The sequence below is a fragment of the Apis dorsata genome, unplaced genomic scaffold, assembly GCF_000469605.1.
Source record: "Apis dorsata unplaced genomic scaffold, Apis dorsata 1.3 scaffold_295, whole genome shotgun sequence".
NCBI classification, from domain to species: domain Eukaryota; kingdom Metazoa; phylum Arthropoda; class Insecta; order Hymenoptera; family Apidae; genus Apis; species Apis dorsata.
In genome coordinates, this window is record NW_006263570.1 from 982,220 (window position 1) to 1,001,086 (window position 18,867).

At 30.7% G+C, this 18,867-nt stretch overlaps 1 protein-coding gene across 1 annotated transcript in view; it reads right to left on the reverse strand.

The window, feature by feature from the left end:
• The window catches only part of LOC102680003, an 86,965-nt gene that overhangs the window by 20,819 nt on the left and 47,279 nt on the right, over positions 1–18,867 (reverse strand). Inside the window, exons 5-6 of the mRNA XM_006617304.2 lie at positions 6,844–7,140; positions 577–694 (exon numbers count right to left, since the gene is read on the reverse strand). Of these exons, the coding sequence (XP_006617367.1) occupies positions 577–694; positions 6,844–7,140 (415 nt within the window). The remainder of the gene's footprint in view (positions 1–576; positions 695–6,843; positions 7,141–18,867) is intronic.

Genomic DNA, 18,867 nt, shown 5'->3' on the forward strand with positions numbered 1-18,867 from the left:
TCGAAATCCTCCCGAAAACGGAGAAAAGAATACTGATCTGCCCTTAATCTATACATATCCGGCACGAATATCTCGCCATCCTCGAGATTTAATGACGTTCCAAAATTGCGTGTCACCTTCCGAAAAGAGGAAGCACAAAGAAAACGTGTCCGCCCTCCGTCGTTCCTCCAAGTTCCCCGGAAGCTACGACCGGGGAAATTCACACGTGGTAATTCTCGCGTGACATTTCCCTAATACGATCTCGATAGATCAAACCTTACAAACACGAAACTTATATCCATATAATAATCGCGCAATCTAACCTAACCTAACGAACAGTTTCATAATTTAATTTCCTCCAATTTCGCGTTTGGAATTTAATATAATTATTATCGTAATTATCCTCTCCGATCGTTCTTCCCTGATCAGAAAGATCAGAAGATCGATGATAAGTATAGATAATATCAATACGCGTTTCCTCCGCGACACCAATCAGCGTGGTTCCTTGGCCTAGTAGCGAGCACCTACGGAGAAAATGTACGACTCGTGTGTCGCGTCGGTGTACAGGATCGACCGATCGATCGATCGATCGCGGGCTACGACAACGCCAAAGAGCGATGGGTCTGGCCGTTGTACGATAGGGAATCCGTGTCCTCGAATCTCGCGTCCTCGTCCGCCAGATCGACGCCATAGTTGCTCGAGGTGTTGTCCTCCTCTGTAACAAAGGGGCAAAGGGTGGTTATTAAATTAAAATCTTGTTGGATCGAGCTCCGCCTCGATTCGATATCTGCCCGCGAAATTCGATCGTTATCTTCGATTCGATGAGAATTCGAAACGAATCGTGGATCGGATAAGTGTTACGTGAGATTTTTTTCTCTTGGATTTTTTCATCTTTTCTTTCTTCTTCTCCTTCTTTTTTATTCTTTTTTCTTCTTCTTCTTCTGATTCTGCGCGTACGGTTACGGTTGATTTGTTGTATCGTGGGCGATAATGAATGCCGTTAAACTGGTTATCACGTATGATTTTATGCGTTTCTTCTCTTCTTCTCCTTCTGATCGTTATTATCGTGCTTGTTGATCGATGACGTGACACGTGAGCGGACGAGAAATTGAATTGTAAATGACACGCGAGAGTTAATTCATCTTTGCTTTCTACCATATGGTTATGGACGAATGGATAAGCGATATGGCGGTAGGGTAAAAGAGAAGATATATATATAAGTACGTAGAATAATTGTATAATATTTTTCGTTAGTAGTTTCACACGATTTAAGTTATTTAATTTAATCTAATATTGATATGATGCAAAGATAAAATTTTTATTTTTTTGAACGTGACATTGAACTGATCGATATATTATTAATTATGATTTCTATTGTAGTTAATCTTTTTAGTTGCTAGCCTTTTCGTGCATCTGCCACATCTACTTTTAATCTTAGTTTTTAATAATAAATTTATAAATTGAAATGTATCAAAGTATTTATATAGAATACTTATCAGTTTAAAAGATACTTTGATTTTAAACGAACTTTAAAATATGAATGCCTTTTAAAAATATTTTTTAAAATAACGAATTATCGAAATAAATATATATAGTAAATGAATTTTGATAGATTTATAAAGAAAAATAAGTTTAAAAATTTTTAAATCATTCCATTTGCATCAAACGTATACGTTACTCGAAATCATTTTAATCATATCCTATGAAATTTTATTCTATCGTTTTAGAATATGGCTAGATACAATTGCACGAAACATTCTCTTATTATGCTCTTTTCAAAGAAACCGCGTTTAAAGTTTTATTTGAGAAAATAACATTTCACGTGCACCAATCTAATAATATGAGTCGACGTAACACACAATAAATATTAAATCTCTTTCCTTTCGACTTACTTTTAGACTACTTTCATTCACAATGTAGAATACGATATAGAATAATATATAAATATATATATTAATATAAGAATAAAAAAAAATTGAAAGTGATTTCGCTGTTGCACACAGAGGAGAGAATAATATATGGCACAATACAACTTCGATAAATATTTTACGTATAGATCGACAGTTCAAACGAGCCACGTTCCACGCGTTATTCATCATCGATATTATTCACTGTCGTTCAATAAAAATTTCAACACCGAATGCGTGTCACGAAGTTGAATTTATCTACACTCGACCTAACAAAACCCAAACGCTGCACCGTTACTTCGTCTTTATGGTTTGCTGCGTAAAGACAATGCAAATTATTCAAAAGCTTCTGTTCACGATCTCTTTTAGAATTTGCGTAACAGTGAACCCGTCATTGTATTATTTCCTGATGTAATTGCGATATATATATATGTACGAGGATTTGCGGCATGAAAGAAACTCTCGTTTAACTGCGCCCATTATAATTTAGAGAAAGGAGCTTATACTCTATGCGTTATTGTGCGAGAGAACAATTATTGAAAATAATAAACGCGTGAAAAATATGATATACGAGAATAGAATGTAGGAAACTGTCGTCGTTACGTAAATTTATTTGTTTATTTTCACTGTAACTGCAAAATATGATATGCAGATACGATAAATGTACAAAGTTATAATCGTTATAAAAAAATTTTAAGCGTTACAATATAATTTCACTTGTTTATTTTATTATACAATTGTGCGAGAATGAGCTTAAGATACTTGGGCTCTCTATTATCCATTTAATAGTCATAAATAAATTCTATATTCTTGCATATATTAATGCGAATAATGCAATTATATGCAAATTTCAAATTGAATAATTTCTGATTTAACAATTATTATGTAGGAATATATTTTATTCGTTCTTTAATAATATAATAAACGAGAAAATTATTTTATTATATTGATAGTTTATAATAGTTTGCAGTAAAAACATGTTTCTTGTATTTTGATGCAAATAAGTGATGATCTTACATTATTGGAATATATTTTAATTACTTAGAATGTGATATACGAGATATCATTGACAATTTTATCCTCATCATCAAAAATTATTTTATTATATTGATAGTTTATAATAGTTTGCAGTAAAAACATGTTTCTTGTATTTTGATGCAAATAAGTGATGATCTTACATTATTGGAATATATTTTAATTACTTAGAATGTGATATACGAGATATCATTGACAATTTTATCCTCATCATCAAAAATTATTTTATTATATTGATAGTTTATAATAGTTTGCAGTAAAAACACGTTTCTTGTATTTTGATGCAAGGAGGTGATGATCTTACATTATTGGAATATATTTTAATTACTTAGAATGTGATATACGAGATATCATTGACAATTTTATCGTCATCATCAAGTAATTCTATTTATTCTGTTTATTATTACGATTATTTGTTGGTTACGAAATTCATGATACGATAAACGATAATAAAATATCATTGGTGTAGAAATATCTTTCTTACTACATTCATCTGCATGTCTATTCTATTTAATATAATTTTTAATCATTCCGAACTTGTTAATAACGGGTACAAAAATATCGTGGCGCAAGAGATTATAAATAGATATTGGCAATATTAACGAGATCGTGATCGAAGTAAAATAAGTTTATACTAGTGGCAATTCCAGAAGCTGATATAAGCTTTATTGATATCGTAGATGTGGTAAATAGAGCATGCCACGAGTTCGATAAATTCTATCGCGATTTAAAAAAATCTTGGGTCGTATTTGAGATAAAAGTCGGAATAATTCACGATGCAAGGAAGCTGATGCGTAAACTCTCCCGTTTATGCGCGACATGCAACAGGTTTCTACGTCTACGACTCAAATGTCTACACATACGCGCGTGGACAAAAGCATTTTATCGACAGAAACAAATGAAAGAATTGTTTTAAAAGCTTCCTTTCTTTCTCTCTCCCTTTTTTTAACATAATTTACAGACACGTTCAAAATAATAATAAAATCTGAATTTTAATATTATATAAAACTAGAAAATAAAATTATTCGATGAATAACTTTCTTTCTCGCAAAATTAAAAAAATATATCAATATCTTCCGTTCAATTTTAAAAAACTCAAAGTTGAGTATTGAATTTTTTCATTTAAAAATATATTATTCTATATATATACTAATTTTTATTAAAAAAAAAAAAAAAGAACATACAAGAGAATTGTATAGAAATTATATAGAAAAGGCCACGCTTCGTTGCTTTTAGTGACCTTGAAATATATTTGTCAGGAATAATATTCTGAACAACTTTTCCTTATACGTATAACCGTCACTTCGTATCATACTTTATATTTTCAGACTGCGTTCGAGGTAGGTAATAAATAAATTTTTGAAAACCGGACACCGAATTTGAACGTAAGAAAATACGTTTTTAAAAAAAGTAAAAAGTGACAAGAGCGAGTTGGATAATATTTTTTGAAGGGTCCGATCACATATTCATGTTTCGACCTGTGTCGTGACTGTCATTCCTCATGCATATGAATTCTTTTTAACCATTTTATTGTAACACGCCAGCAAAAATAGTCTTAAATAACCTTGAAAGAAAATACTGTAAAAAATCCATACTGTCATAAATTTTAACTGGATATTTTTTAATTATTTTTGACCCAAATCGTTTTGCAAAGCATCCAATAGTTAGAATAGATCAAACTGAAGCGTGCCTCGATCGTCGTAAATCCAACCTAACTTAAACGAAATCCTAAATTAAACTTTTCAAAAATATATATATCATAGTTATATACATATTATTAAGTAATTTTACATATAATTCTTAAAGCTGAGACTGAATACCAATTACAATTATAATATAATTATATAGTATAAAGAAAAGCTGTTATTTTTTCTTCAATAAAATGAAACTCGAAGATTTTAATTCCTTCCTAAACATTCGAGTTAACAAAATTTAACTGCACTTCGAGAAAATATCATCGTACAGAATTAGATTAGATTTTTTGAATTTCTATAGAAACTTTTATCGAGATATTTAAAAAAAAAAAAACCAATGTATACCAATATATTATTGAAGAGAGATTGAAAAAGGAACGAAAACAGTTGGTACAACAAATATAATAAAAGTTTCATGAAAAATTGGTCGAGTTACCCCTGCCGATTTCCATGTTGTAACAAGAACGATAGGAAGCGTAGCGTTGCGAGAAACGCGAGAGTGCACGCGAGAGAGGAAGGCATCGGCAAGCGGAACTCTAGAATTCCACGGCTAGCTCTCCTCTGGGTTTTCGCGATTGACTGTGTTTAACGGGCGAGACAAGCGAGCGCGTGGGCGCGTATATTCTCAGAGGCGACTCGAACAAGGCGAATTCCACGCTGGATTACGACGATCGCTTGCTTCACAGACGGCTCGTGAATGGCCCACGCCTCCGAGAGAAATAGATAAATGACCAGACGCGTATTCCGCTTTATCACGGCATGGGAAACGCGGCCCCTCGACATCGGCGATCCCTTGCTAAATGCAAAATGAAATCGGAATGGAAGTGTCGACCGCCAAGCTGTTACTGTCTATGCACGCCGAGAAGAGTTTCGTTCCCTCTCGATGAAAAACGTGTTGACGCTCTTTCAGCATTCTACTTTTTTCTTTCTTTTTTTTTTTTTTTCTTTTTAATCGTTTCTTCTCCTCTTCTTATATCTCTTTACTTTTTGCTTCATCCGTTTTTATTCTGTTTCTCTTTCGTCGATTTATTCTTTCTGAACCGTTCTGATTTGTGAACTGCGAATGTTTATGTAAATTTATATTTTTACAAACACGATTATATTGTTGGCTGCCAACATCAATTACGCTTAGTTACTGGGAGTGTACTCGAGGTTGACAGTTAAGGTGTTAAAGAAATAGGATCGAGATAAAGGCTTGTTTTATCGTAGAAATGGTATAACCAGTATTTTACGTTGTTTTTTTATGTATTTGTTTGGTAGATTTATATTTTTCTTGCAGATTTTTCATAGGTACACAAATATTTCTAGATTATTGATTGGAAGATTAATTTAGTTCTTTTAATTTTGTTGATTGCTTGATGATTTTTTCATTTTCTCTTATTCGTTATGTTTTCTCAGATAGAATACTAGTAAATTTGAATTCCATGCATATTTTTATTCGTATAACAGAATCCCAATTCAAATTTCAAATTCAAAAATAACTTTTTAGAAAATTTAAAATTTTCTAAAATTGAATTGGTCATTTCAATTATGTAGAAATATTTCAATTTTTTAATAACATATAAACGTTGTAAATAATAAATTTTTCTTGATTGTTCAATACATAATATGTATATAATATATTTTTTAAATTAAGTAATTAATTTAATTAGGAATTTTAAATTTAAAAAATTTAAAAAATTGAAATAATAACAAACGTATTAATTTTCGTAAATGTTTCTCATATAATATAATAAGAAATTTATTATTATTTATTGCAACATTTAATTACAAAAAAATTTACTTACATCTTATTTTCGTATTTTTCTCCTGATCTAGATTTCATCTTTGCATATCAGATTTTTATAATTATATAAAACCATTACTAAAACGATAATGAAATATGATATAATTAATCCTAATTAATTTAAATGTTGCAATAAATACGATGTTATGCAAATAATTTTTGCAATCATACTATAATAATTTCGATCGATTTCATTAATAATTTTGAAACGAAAACAAACGAAAAGAAAAGAGAAAAGCAAAAACAGATAATAATAATGTACAAAACAGGAAAAAGAATCGTGCAAACCGATCGAGAATATTCGAATATTCGAATACGTGCTCAGCATCGAGCAAGACTACTCGAATACAGAGATAATTTCAATAGACTACGGCCGGAACAACAGTATTTTCATTGACCAGTAAACGCGTGTTATCTACGTAATCGCGTGTCGAGGACTTACCGATATAGAGAGGAGAGGTGTCGTAGGCGTTGCAGGGGCCGGCGTGTCGCGTCTCGAGGACGAAGCCGGTAACGCAGGCGTCCTTGACGATGTGACACCAGCTTGGATAGGTGATATTGTTGGTGGCGCACAACATGGTCGCCGATGGGTCTCGATCACGGTGTGTCCGGTTCCGGACGCGCTCCCTCTTCCGGGGACAACGATAGGTGCAGGTCACGCAACGTGGCCGGCCCGACTTCATCTCCGACAGACACGTCTGCCCCTCGCGACAACGAATCGTGGTACAGTCTGCGTTCTCTGCAAAGGAAGAAACAAGAAGAGAATAGTCAGCTCGAATCTTTTTTGGAAATTATTTTATTGATTTATAAACTTGATTTATAGATTATTGATTTATAGATTTGAACAATCGTGTAATAAGTTTATAATAGAAATTTGGGTAATATTAATTATAAATTATATATAATTATTAATTATATATAAATTTGGGGAATATTAATTATCGTTTGGTGAAAGAAATGTCATATTTTTGATGAAAAATGAATAAATCAGGGTGTTTATGAATAATTGTATATTCTTGTATAAGAGAAATTTATTTTCTCTTGTTTTTTTCTTTTTGTAATAGAGAAGAAATTTAAAACAATAGGAATTTCTTGTGTTAAAAATTGTTTAAATGCGAATTTTTTAACGTGTCTTTAAATGTTAAAAATGTTTTTATTAATTAGTTTGAATAATGGAAATGATTGAATAGGTTAATGATAATATTTTTAGTCAAGAAAAAAATATATAATCATTGTAAAATCGGGGGACATTGAAAGAATATTTTAATAAAATAAAATTTCCACATAAGAGGAAAAGAATCATAATAAAATGTAAGGAGATTACAGATCTTTATGCGAGTATGAAAATTTTATTAATTGTGCGAAAGTTTCAATAATATCAAAAATAAAATTTAAATTATTTAGACGAGAATTTTCAACTTTTCAAATTATCGAACGAAGCAAATCTTTTATGATATAAATTTGCATAAATATTCTTAATCCATCTGATGATTAAGATCGATGTGTTTGGCACTTGAGTTTATTTTAGCGAATAAAACGGTACATCTTTCGGTGTTTCACAATTTTTCAGACAAGATGAGATTATAGATATGCGATGTATGCTTATGAGCCCGGGGATGTGTATTTTGCAAGCCGTTAGTGGGGGATTAAGTCATGTTAGAGATTCGTTTTTGTTTGTATAACTGTTTCTGCTTTTTTGTCTCGTTGGAGGATGATGTCATTCGAATCTTCTTTTTCCTGTGTTAAAAAAAAAGTTATAATGGAATTACATTCAATTAAATAATCGTCTTCTTTTTGCTGTTGCTTGTATTGTAAATAATTTTTAAATAATTATTACAAGTTAAATTAATATATTATTTTAGTTTGATTATAATTACTGATTTTTTTTTATCGTTCAGGAGAAAATTGGAACATTTTAAAAAGACATCGTACAGTTTCTACGATAATACAAAAATTTTGAATCAATGAAAAATACATAAAATATCACATCGAGATATCAAATTCATAATTTCGAAAGTAGAATTCTAATAAAAATTACCAGCAATAATGATTCTTTTCTATGACAGCATCAGTGTTTGATAATATATACACACACATATACATATATATATATGTTTATTTTATTTTTTTAAATAAAATTTCATCATCAAATATAGGCATATCTCTTCTAGACATGTCTCTAGCCTTTCATAAAATGACTACATATCCGGTTTTAGACCGAGAGTATTCTTCTTTTTACTTTAAGGTAGCCGTTACATCAATAGTATGGTTATTAGCAATAAGATGTAGAAAAGAACGGAATATGGTGCTATATTATTATGTTGATTATTTTTTTATTCTTCAAAGAATCTTTGAATCTTTTCCTCTATGTTTGTCTCTAGAAACAGGTATAATTCCATTTAAAAATTTTCATTTTATACGCATAAAATATTTTCTATATATTTATATTTATCGTTTAATAAAATTGACATGATTTAAAGTTTAATATTCCAAGCAAAATATTAATATCATCACGTACTTCTATATCTAATAAATCAGTTTCTTTCCCCATTTTAAAAAATTTCATATTTTTCGTATCATTCCAATTTGTCCTTTCTTATTTTCAATTTAAACATTTTTAAACCAATTTCGATCAAATTCCTTTTCTACTTATATAAATTGAATAAAAAATGAAGATTATCTTGCATAGCAAATCCAACATCGATCAATATTCCTATACAATCGAATTAACTCGTTCACCTAACATAATCATTAAGCGAAAAAAATCTCGATAAATCCTCCATAAAAAAAAAAATAACAATTAGATCACCTTTCGAAACAACAAAAGCTCGAGAATCGTTTGAGAAATGCAAGTTCACGGCCATTCCTCGTACCAAGACCTTGAGAAATCACACCTTGATTGACCTTCCTCATCGCGGAAGATCGAGTGGCAGCTAAAATCACGGATGTGGATTGATTTTCGCGAACGCGAGACATCATCGGGGAACGTGCACGTTACATAATAACTGTATGTATGGCACTGAAAGGAACTGGCTAGTAGTAGAAGGCTACTCTGACGAGGCAGAAACGAGAGACAGGTTCAATCGTCGAATTAGACGCGCTCTATCTTCGTCCACTCGGTAGATTCGTGCGGTGACTCGTTCGCAGACACGATTACTGCAATAATATGTCGTTACACCTACTTGGGTCAATGGCCCACTTCTCACGGGGGGATCGTGTAATGTATTGCTCATTTTTCATCCTGCCAGTCGTCAACGCGTACGCGACCCGATGAAACGTTACGCAATTCGTGCATCGACCGTCCACCTTCGAATAAATAATCACTGGTTGACGGATCAGCTATATATATAAATTGTTCTAGAATTTTTTTAAACTTTTGAACTTTTAACTTTTTTATATTTTCGAATAGGTAGCAGGATGTTATTCATGATATAATTATTTGTTTGGTTAATCTATTTTAAAATTTTGAAAGTAAAGTATATATTGATAATTTTTATTCTTTGTCAATTTTATATTTAGAAATTATTTTTTTTCATAAATCTTTTATAGATTAAAAAAGATCAAGAGGATTTCTATATAATTAATTCCTATTTTTTAGTAGGAATTTAAAATTTAAAATATTGTAATTAATCAATTCTTTCAATAACGTTAATTTTTTTCAAACAATACTTTCCTATTATTTTTTTCCTTGAAATTACCCCTCCTTTCGTTTCATAATTTCAATAAAAAGAATCGTATAAATTTATGAATATATCAAAAAGAAAAAGAGAGAGAAAATAGCAAAAATCCCTTTTCGATTAAATTTACGATACAATTTAATTCCAAAGGAGTACGTTTAATCGTTATTTACAAGTCCAATAACACAGATGGTCCAAGTCCATAACACGATGCCATATATTGATCTGTCACGGGCCACGGTTGAATATCAATTATTCCCGGGCATCGTATGAGATATTTGTTGTCTGCCGGACGTCTGACGTACAAAATGGCGGACGTAACATTCTTTGTCTGGTCTAGGGTTCCTAGTGCACGTGCAAGCCACGATCGGAGCAATCATCGTATCACTTGCTTGTGTAGTAGTAGTCTGTGTTGGCCGTACCACGTGGCTGTACTAGATTAATATTAAGTGATTCACGCTCCACGTAATGCGATCCATGTTGTTAGACACGATGCTTAGGCTACGTGCGAGTACTTTTATATGAAAGTCTGCACGATCCGCTGGATCTCATTGCCTGTTACATGCTGGTTAATGTTACATTGTTGTACATTGAGAGACATCTGTTTAGCGGGAGCAATTGAATTTATTAAGACACATTACGCAAATTGTAGTACAACGAACATTATACTAATGAGAATACGGAGCTGCGCCTTTATTATTAAAAAAATATATGAGGAATGTATCGATAATGTTCATTCCGAATGAAGAAGTTTCTTCGAAAAATTTTTAATGAGATTAATCTATTATTATTTTATTTTATTTTATTTTTTTTTTAATTCAATATATCAACATCGTGTAATCGTGTTTATCGTGCATTTTTCAGCAGATTTTTTTATTTTAGTTATATCATATTATCTTCTCAATTCTTGTTATATTACATCACATTATTCTGACGTATATGATTCTGACAAATTTTATTTTTTTTTATTTCTATAACGATTTTGATCATGACATATATGATGTTTTATTCCTGTTGTCAGTATTAAACTATTTTATTTATTTCAAGTACAATTTATTTATTTCGATTCTTTTTATTATTTCTAAAAACTAAAAGTTATAATTTTTGTCTCAGAGATAATAATATTTTTATAAATTATATCGTATTTATACAAATATAAAATAACATTTTTATATTTGTATTAGGAATGACTATTATTCTCATTGGTATTAATTCAAAAATTCATTAGAAAAATTATACTAATATCTTTTTTCAAAAAAGAGAATAAATGTATTGTATTTTAATTGTTAAAAGTTTCTTCAGATTTTTCCACCAAAATATTGCTTCATTAGAAATTTCCTTAAATTAAATATTTTATTATTTCTATCATTGTTTCTCAATTATATGTATGATTATGTCGAAATAACATGTTGTTATTTCGATATAATGAGTATTTAAAATTTTTTTAAAACAAGAAAAAAAAAAGAAATTTATTATCGCATTTATAAGACGACAATTCCACAAAGTAGATCACAAAGTATCAATAAATAAGATTGTCGATGAATAAATAGATACACTTCTTAAATCAAACACTACATTTCACTTGTCATTTCGTAAAGAGATATCAAGGTAATCGTGTCGGTTCTATGCACGTTTCCGTACTATAATCAGCACCTACATTGTGTCAATGCTATACACCAGGTTGAATGACCAATGACCCTCGTACATAAGATATTGCATAACATTACGTTCAGTTTCTTAGTCATTACGTATCAAACGATACGGTAAATCGCAGTGACTCGTTGCCTTTGACATTTAAATCATTCACTATGTACATAACAGCAATCGTATTTCCACCGCGGAAAAATAAGCGAAAGAAAAGTTTATCTAGACCATTCTAGATTATTACACACTATTTATAATGATGATTGCATTTCTCTCTTCTTTCCACGAATTCTAAACTTCTCCGGAAGTTGATAGTCAAATGGATTTATTTTATATTTTTACTTGTCTCGTTACTTTCTTATTAAATATGCAACAAAGTGTTAATATATTTATTAGGACGCTTTTAGAGGATCAATTTTAAGAGCCAAACAAATTAAAATTGATATGTTAAAATGCCGGTTGAACAAGGATAGATGAAACGAGATGCGCTATCTTCGTCATATCTTCGCAATCTCTCGTACTTTTTCTCTGTCACACTTCATCTAATGTAAAGTCAAATTGATTACGATTTAATAAATAAGTCTCGATTGATATGTGTGTAACTTGATTTAACTTTTAGAATGGATCCAAATATATTAATAACGTGTGTGTACATTTCTAGATTCATTTTATCTATTTCATATATTTTTAAAAAATTCTAGATTTCTATTTTAAATTAATGACAGCAATAAAATTAGAAACAATATCTTTAATCGTGAATTTACAAATTTAATAATAAAACAATCAGTTCAATAAAAATATCGAGTATATTAGTAAACAATAAATTTCTAAATATTGATGGATAAGTCGATGTAATTTCGATAAATTATTCGCAACTGTTCAGTTGTAATCGAGGTTGTCTTTTAATCTGCACGATATATGTCCTTTACTCGCAAGTTCGTCAAATATATCATATTGAACCGTTGTGTCTAAGAAAATATGGCAATATGTTACCCGGAACGTCTCAATAGAGCTGTAAATTTGTAAGGGACCAACGACGTCTTCGACGAATACGAGGCTGTTTGCAAATCCGCGATATAACGTGGTTATGATTTATGATTCATATGTGTGACGAGGGTCAACGCAAGAAGGAATGCACGCAGCCAACCATTACGTATACGTATAAACATTATGGCCCGCGAATGGGCATATGTTTGTGAGGCACGTGCTCGTTAAAAAAGAATTATACTTCGTCTTCCAAGCATAATATTGTCTTATTTATACATTTATTTGTTTCACGTAATATCGTTCGAAAGCGAATAAAGCGTGAAAGTGTAAAATCATCGACGATAAATGATTAATTAGTAATCTTGAAACAAGTCAAAACAAGAGATTACTGCTATTAGGATATATCGATATCATTTTAATGTAATTAAGATAAAGTGATTTATGTTATGTACCATAATGTTTATATGTACAAACGATATAATTAATTTTAAATAAATCGATTAATAAATTAAAAACGATGGAATAAATATATTTTTTTAAAATTGTCATTCGAGAATAGTATTATTATAATTTTAATTACTTATATAAAAAGATGAATAGGGGATGTTTCGAAATAAAGAAAAAGGAAAGAATTTATTATTTTCCAATTCTAATTCTTATTTTTTAAAAATGATATAAAAAGTAGATTTTAAATATAGTGCTTTTTTAAACAAATAGTGAAATAATATAATTTATATATATATATAATTACTTGTCATTTAGCAAGATACATGTATAGGAATAAATGTAAATATCATTAAAAAAATATTTAAATTTAGAATATTCCTAATATGGACAATATACTTTTTTAAAACATTTTGTATCTAAAAATATTATAATAAAACATTGTCCATTAAACAAAATATAGATATAAAGAAGATTTTAGTAAAATCTTTTATCATCTATGATAAAATAAATCATTCAAATTTTAAGAATAAAAAAATCAGTTTCTTTTTTTAATATTGTCGATTCTGAACTGAAACAAAAAAGCGACGATGAAAAAAATATTAAGCAAATTCTTAGAATTAATTTAATTAGTTAATGCCAAAGCTATCTATAGCATCTATCAAAATGAATTATCTAACATTCCAATTTTAATCTTTAAAATTATAAATTTTGTAGGTATAAAAATAATTTGCATTCGAAAAATTTTCATATATATTTTATCATTATGATAATTTAGAAATCCATAAAATTTCGTTATTTAAAAATTATCTTACGATCATCTTGTTTATTAACCGTTACACGAGTTCCCCCGGCATACTAAAAATGCATCAATGTTATTTGAATTACAATAACGATGTTAATCCGGATTTCCTTAATGTTTCTTGGCTTGGTGCTTTCTCGGCAAACTAAAAATAGCATGGGATCGTGGTAATGTTAATCGCGACGATAAAGAGGCGAAGTGAATGGGAAAGGAAAAAAGAAACGAAGGGGAAACGGAGAAATGAGAAGCGGACAGCAGATGAATGAACCGTTTAATAGGCGGTTAAGTCAAAGTGCATGTAATAACTGCGTACCGAACAAATTCTTTCAGCGAAATTTATTTGTTTTTCTCCATAAATTAAACGCAATTTACGATGGTATATTTCGCACGCCCACGCAGCTGTTTACATGATTTAAAACAGTGCACTTGGCCGAGGGTTAAAATCGCATTCCGCTAAATATCCCAACGAAAAAAATGCCCGAGATTTTAAATCTTTGCGATCGAGTGACCTCCTTCGTCTTGTTGTTATTATTAAAATTTTCTTTTCCTTTTTTTCAATTTCAATCTTCCAAATTTTAAATTATCATTAATTTAAATATTCCATTCTCTCACTTATCGAGATTAAACAAATATTACTTTCAAATTAAATAAGAACGAATAAGATATTTTAATTGTAGAAAAAATTGCTTATAACGATCATTTAAGATTTGGATGAATATAAAAGGAAAATATTGAAATTAGAGTTGTCTATTATTACAAAAAGATTTTAGAAATAATAAGAGCAAAAAAATAATAAATAGGGAATATATATATATAATCAAATGATCAATGTTTCAAATAATAAATGGTAATTAAATCTTTTCTATGGTACATAAATAATACCAAATGGAAAATATAGTGAACGATTGATACACTGATAAGTGGTAATTAGATCTCTCTTCTAGGTAAAAGACATTGAATATATTAGACAGGTAATTACATTCTTGCAGTCTTGATAAGAGAAACGGCTACCGTTTCATACAAATCTACCTTTTTATCTCCTCATTCATCAATATTCCACTCTTGTAACATTTTCTATGCACGTTCGCAGGTTTTCATATTGATAACCTGATCACGTAATTATAGAGAGATATAACAATCAAGGACGATCGATTTCGTGCAATTTTTGTGCAATTCGCAGAGACACGTACGTCAATTAATTAACGAAAAGCGATTATTGATGATTCTAAAGAGAAACAGAGAACGAAGAGAATAGGATATTATTGATGCTGAAAGCATATTCTTTTCGGAACTCGTTCTGCCAGTCGTAACAAAGGCAACGGATAGAACCGTTGCTCAGATCCGTGGTTTGTTCGCTCTTAGGGATCCGATATAATTAATTAGCAAGGGCATTAAATGGACACGTCAGCAGAAACCAGTTTTTAGTCTTGTAATTAACGATCAGGGATAAGATCGCTCTCCTTTGTTCGTTATAATTTTATATTTACTTTTCGTCAACCGCATTTGCGTAACAATAATCATGAATTGTAAAATTGACAAGTTCGAGCAGATTTTAAGATCGAATGATAGATGATGGATTTTTTTTAAGGATGACTCGATGAATCTTTAAGAAAGATCCGTGAAATAGAATTATATTTCGTGCAATCTTTCTTTTTGCTAAGAATTAAGTGTTTTACGATTTATGTATCGTGACATATCAATCTGTTTTTTAAAAGTGTCGCGAAAATTATATATACTAAAATTTTATAAATATAACTGATAATAATTTGATAAGTATCTATTAAAATTCTATAAGGATTGATATAAAGAGAAATGCAATTCTTTGATCATTGTTATTATATTTAAAATGTATAAGTATTATATATATTTATAATATATTTAATAAATATTTATTTTTTTAAATAAGTAATAAATTATTAAAAAAATCACGTATGAAATCATTTCAACAATTACGATGTATTGTAAAAAACTTAAATAATTTTAAAAAAATCGATTGGTTTACAGAATTCTTATCTTTAACGTGTAAATGTTAATATTTCTCGTTATATTTTTAAAAATCAATTTTAAATTAACTCTTCCTCGGTTGATCTCATGATTGCTATGTCAGTCGAGACTGTCATCTTGATTTGTACTTATTCCTTAATATATATGAAATATATATAGAATATTATTAAATTATTAAAATAGAAAAACAAAAAACATTGCACTTACACGATATAAATATATATATCGTTATTGTAATAATATGAGGTGTAACTACGAGAACCCAAAAATATCGAGAAGCCGATGTTCAAGACAGGTCGGGTTTCCGAAAGTATTTCACGATTCGAGAATGACAAGATTCTCGAGAATTTCAAGAATCCCAATCTTGTTTTTCAGGCTTAGTTTCGCTGTATGCGATTATTCGAATTCGGATTTCCGATCTTTCAAACTACCAATGATGAATCTAGCTCGTCAAAATCCGAGTTGAAACAATTTTTATTAAATTTATATTTGCATACATGCTCATTTATTATATATTATACTATATACTCTCCAGAACTATTAACAAATTGTTCCATTTCTTTACTTTACCTCGCAATATGTGAAATTTAATGCAATTTTAATTTCAATCATACCACTCGTTTTATAAAAATAATTTTATATATACAATCTATTGATTAAATTTCACACAATCATTTGCAAAACAAACACGTAACGAAATTAAAATATCCAATAGATGATTGCCCAATACAAGAAATTGCATAAGGATAAAACTGGATTTCCTTTCATCCCATACACGACAATCTTCCTATAGACCACACATACACACATATATACACACACACACAATCTCTATCGACAATGTCTAGCGGAACCCAGTCAAAAACGGTCTGATAAGTCGATGCGCGAGAAAACCATGGCAATGTATGGAAGAGCTATTAGCGGCGAGCAAAAAAAAATAAGCAAATTACTTAACGCTTGTGCGGTTGAGAAGATGGCACCGCGTGTACGAGAGATCCGAGAATATCAAAGAATCCGGACCGTGGGGGCAAGGGGTGGAAAGGAAGAAAAGAGAGAGAGAGACTGGGAAAAGCTCGCGCATATTACCGTATGCATATTTACAGACACGTGCACTTTCGCGCCTTGGATCCTCGAGAAAGACGATTATTTGCATCGCGACACCTTCTCGCTAAGCCAGCTGGTTTATTTACTTATTTACTTCCTTGTTCTCCGTGTGTACCCGTCTCTTCTTCCTCTCGCGGCCTATCTCCGCCTCTCTCGTCGTATTTTCTCTCCTTTCTTCTTCTTCTTCTTCTTCTTCTTCTTTTTTCGTTTTTCGTATTCTCTTCCTCCTCTTCCAGATTCTTCTCTTCCTCGTGCCTCCACGATCCGGAGGAAAGTTTTTACGCTTCATCGGGATCCCATCGTGGCGAGCGTTAAAATTTCAGAATTCCATCGAAATGGGAAGAGAGAAAGAGAAAAATCGATGAGATGAGACGAGTCATCGAGTGGTTTTTAGGATACCTCCAAGTGGTGATTCTTTCGTATTTTAGTTGTTGAACAGGACGATGGAATTTTGTGTGAAAACATAACGTTCTAGAGAGTATTTGGTTCGAAATGATTTATTTTTACGTGTGTTTCGTTTGACGATTATTCCATCTTTCGTTATAATAGGAGATGCGTTACCATCTTTCGATAATTTATGGACGATTTTTGTTTCTAATTAGATGTACGATTTTAATGGCCGATCGTAAAACCGAAGGAATTTTATCTTCTGAAATCCTTGATGGATTTATTAAAGTCAAAGAAAGATAATTATTTCTTTTTTCAGTTTTGTTTATAAAGATTTTTATGAACATTAAATAAATAATAGGTGAATATTGAAAAATATGTTGAAATACCTGAGAAAAATCCTATCTTTGTTTTTTTTGGAAAAATTCTTGAAGTAATAAAAAATTAGAGATTATGAAAGTCAGATTAACAATTCATTTTTAATATCACGAAGGGAAATAGAATACATAACGAAGATAAAAAGAAAAATTTCATTGATAGAAAGAATAGAAGGAATTCTTTTTTAGAACAAATAAAAGGTGAATATTTTTAAAATATAATTTTATAATATAATAAAGCAAAATTGTAAATCATTCTATTGTAAACGTATAATTTTTATATGTATAATTCATTATATACAAACTTCCATTAAAGTTCAAGATTTTCGAGTTACAAGATAAAGTTCGAATACTTTCGTGATCTATTGTACCATTGTATTGTACAAACTACAATTTTACAAGATCATTTATCCTCGATGCTCGTCGAAGTGACCTGCAATCCTTGCAAAATGTCAGAATTTCATTTCAAAAGAACACTCAGAAACAATTCAAATACTCCATCATATAATGATATTTTACCTTCTAAACCATTTATGACATTTATCAGAACAAATAAAAGTACAATCAACGCTCAATAATAAACTCATAAATAATCAAAAGGATATTTCATTTATATCCTGTATTGCATTAATTGTTAAAGAACAATAATCGTTGAACAAAAGAAGAGAAATATCCTAAATTCCTTTTAACTTTTCATCCTCCCTATTATTTCCAATACTAAATGTTTTCCTCCTCCTGTATATACAGTTATCCCATCGGAATATTTCAGTAACGGCGAACGTTTCTGAGCTCTCCTGGTCGGGGATCCGGTGGATTTCGCGTGGTACGTGGTCGAATGCAGCTCGCATCGGCCCGTCACCACGGCGATATGTAAAACGCAGTCACGGGCGGACGGTGCACGGTTTGCATACGGGCAAAGGTTCTTTTCGCCGGTTGTTTACAGTATTGAGCAGCGTACCGCGAGGACGAACGGCCACGAAATGGAAGGTCGAGGAGAAAGGGCGCGGCAAGGGGGCCAAAGCGAGCGAGCGAGCGAGTGC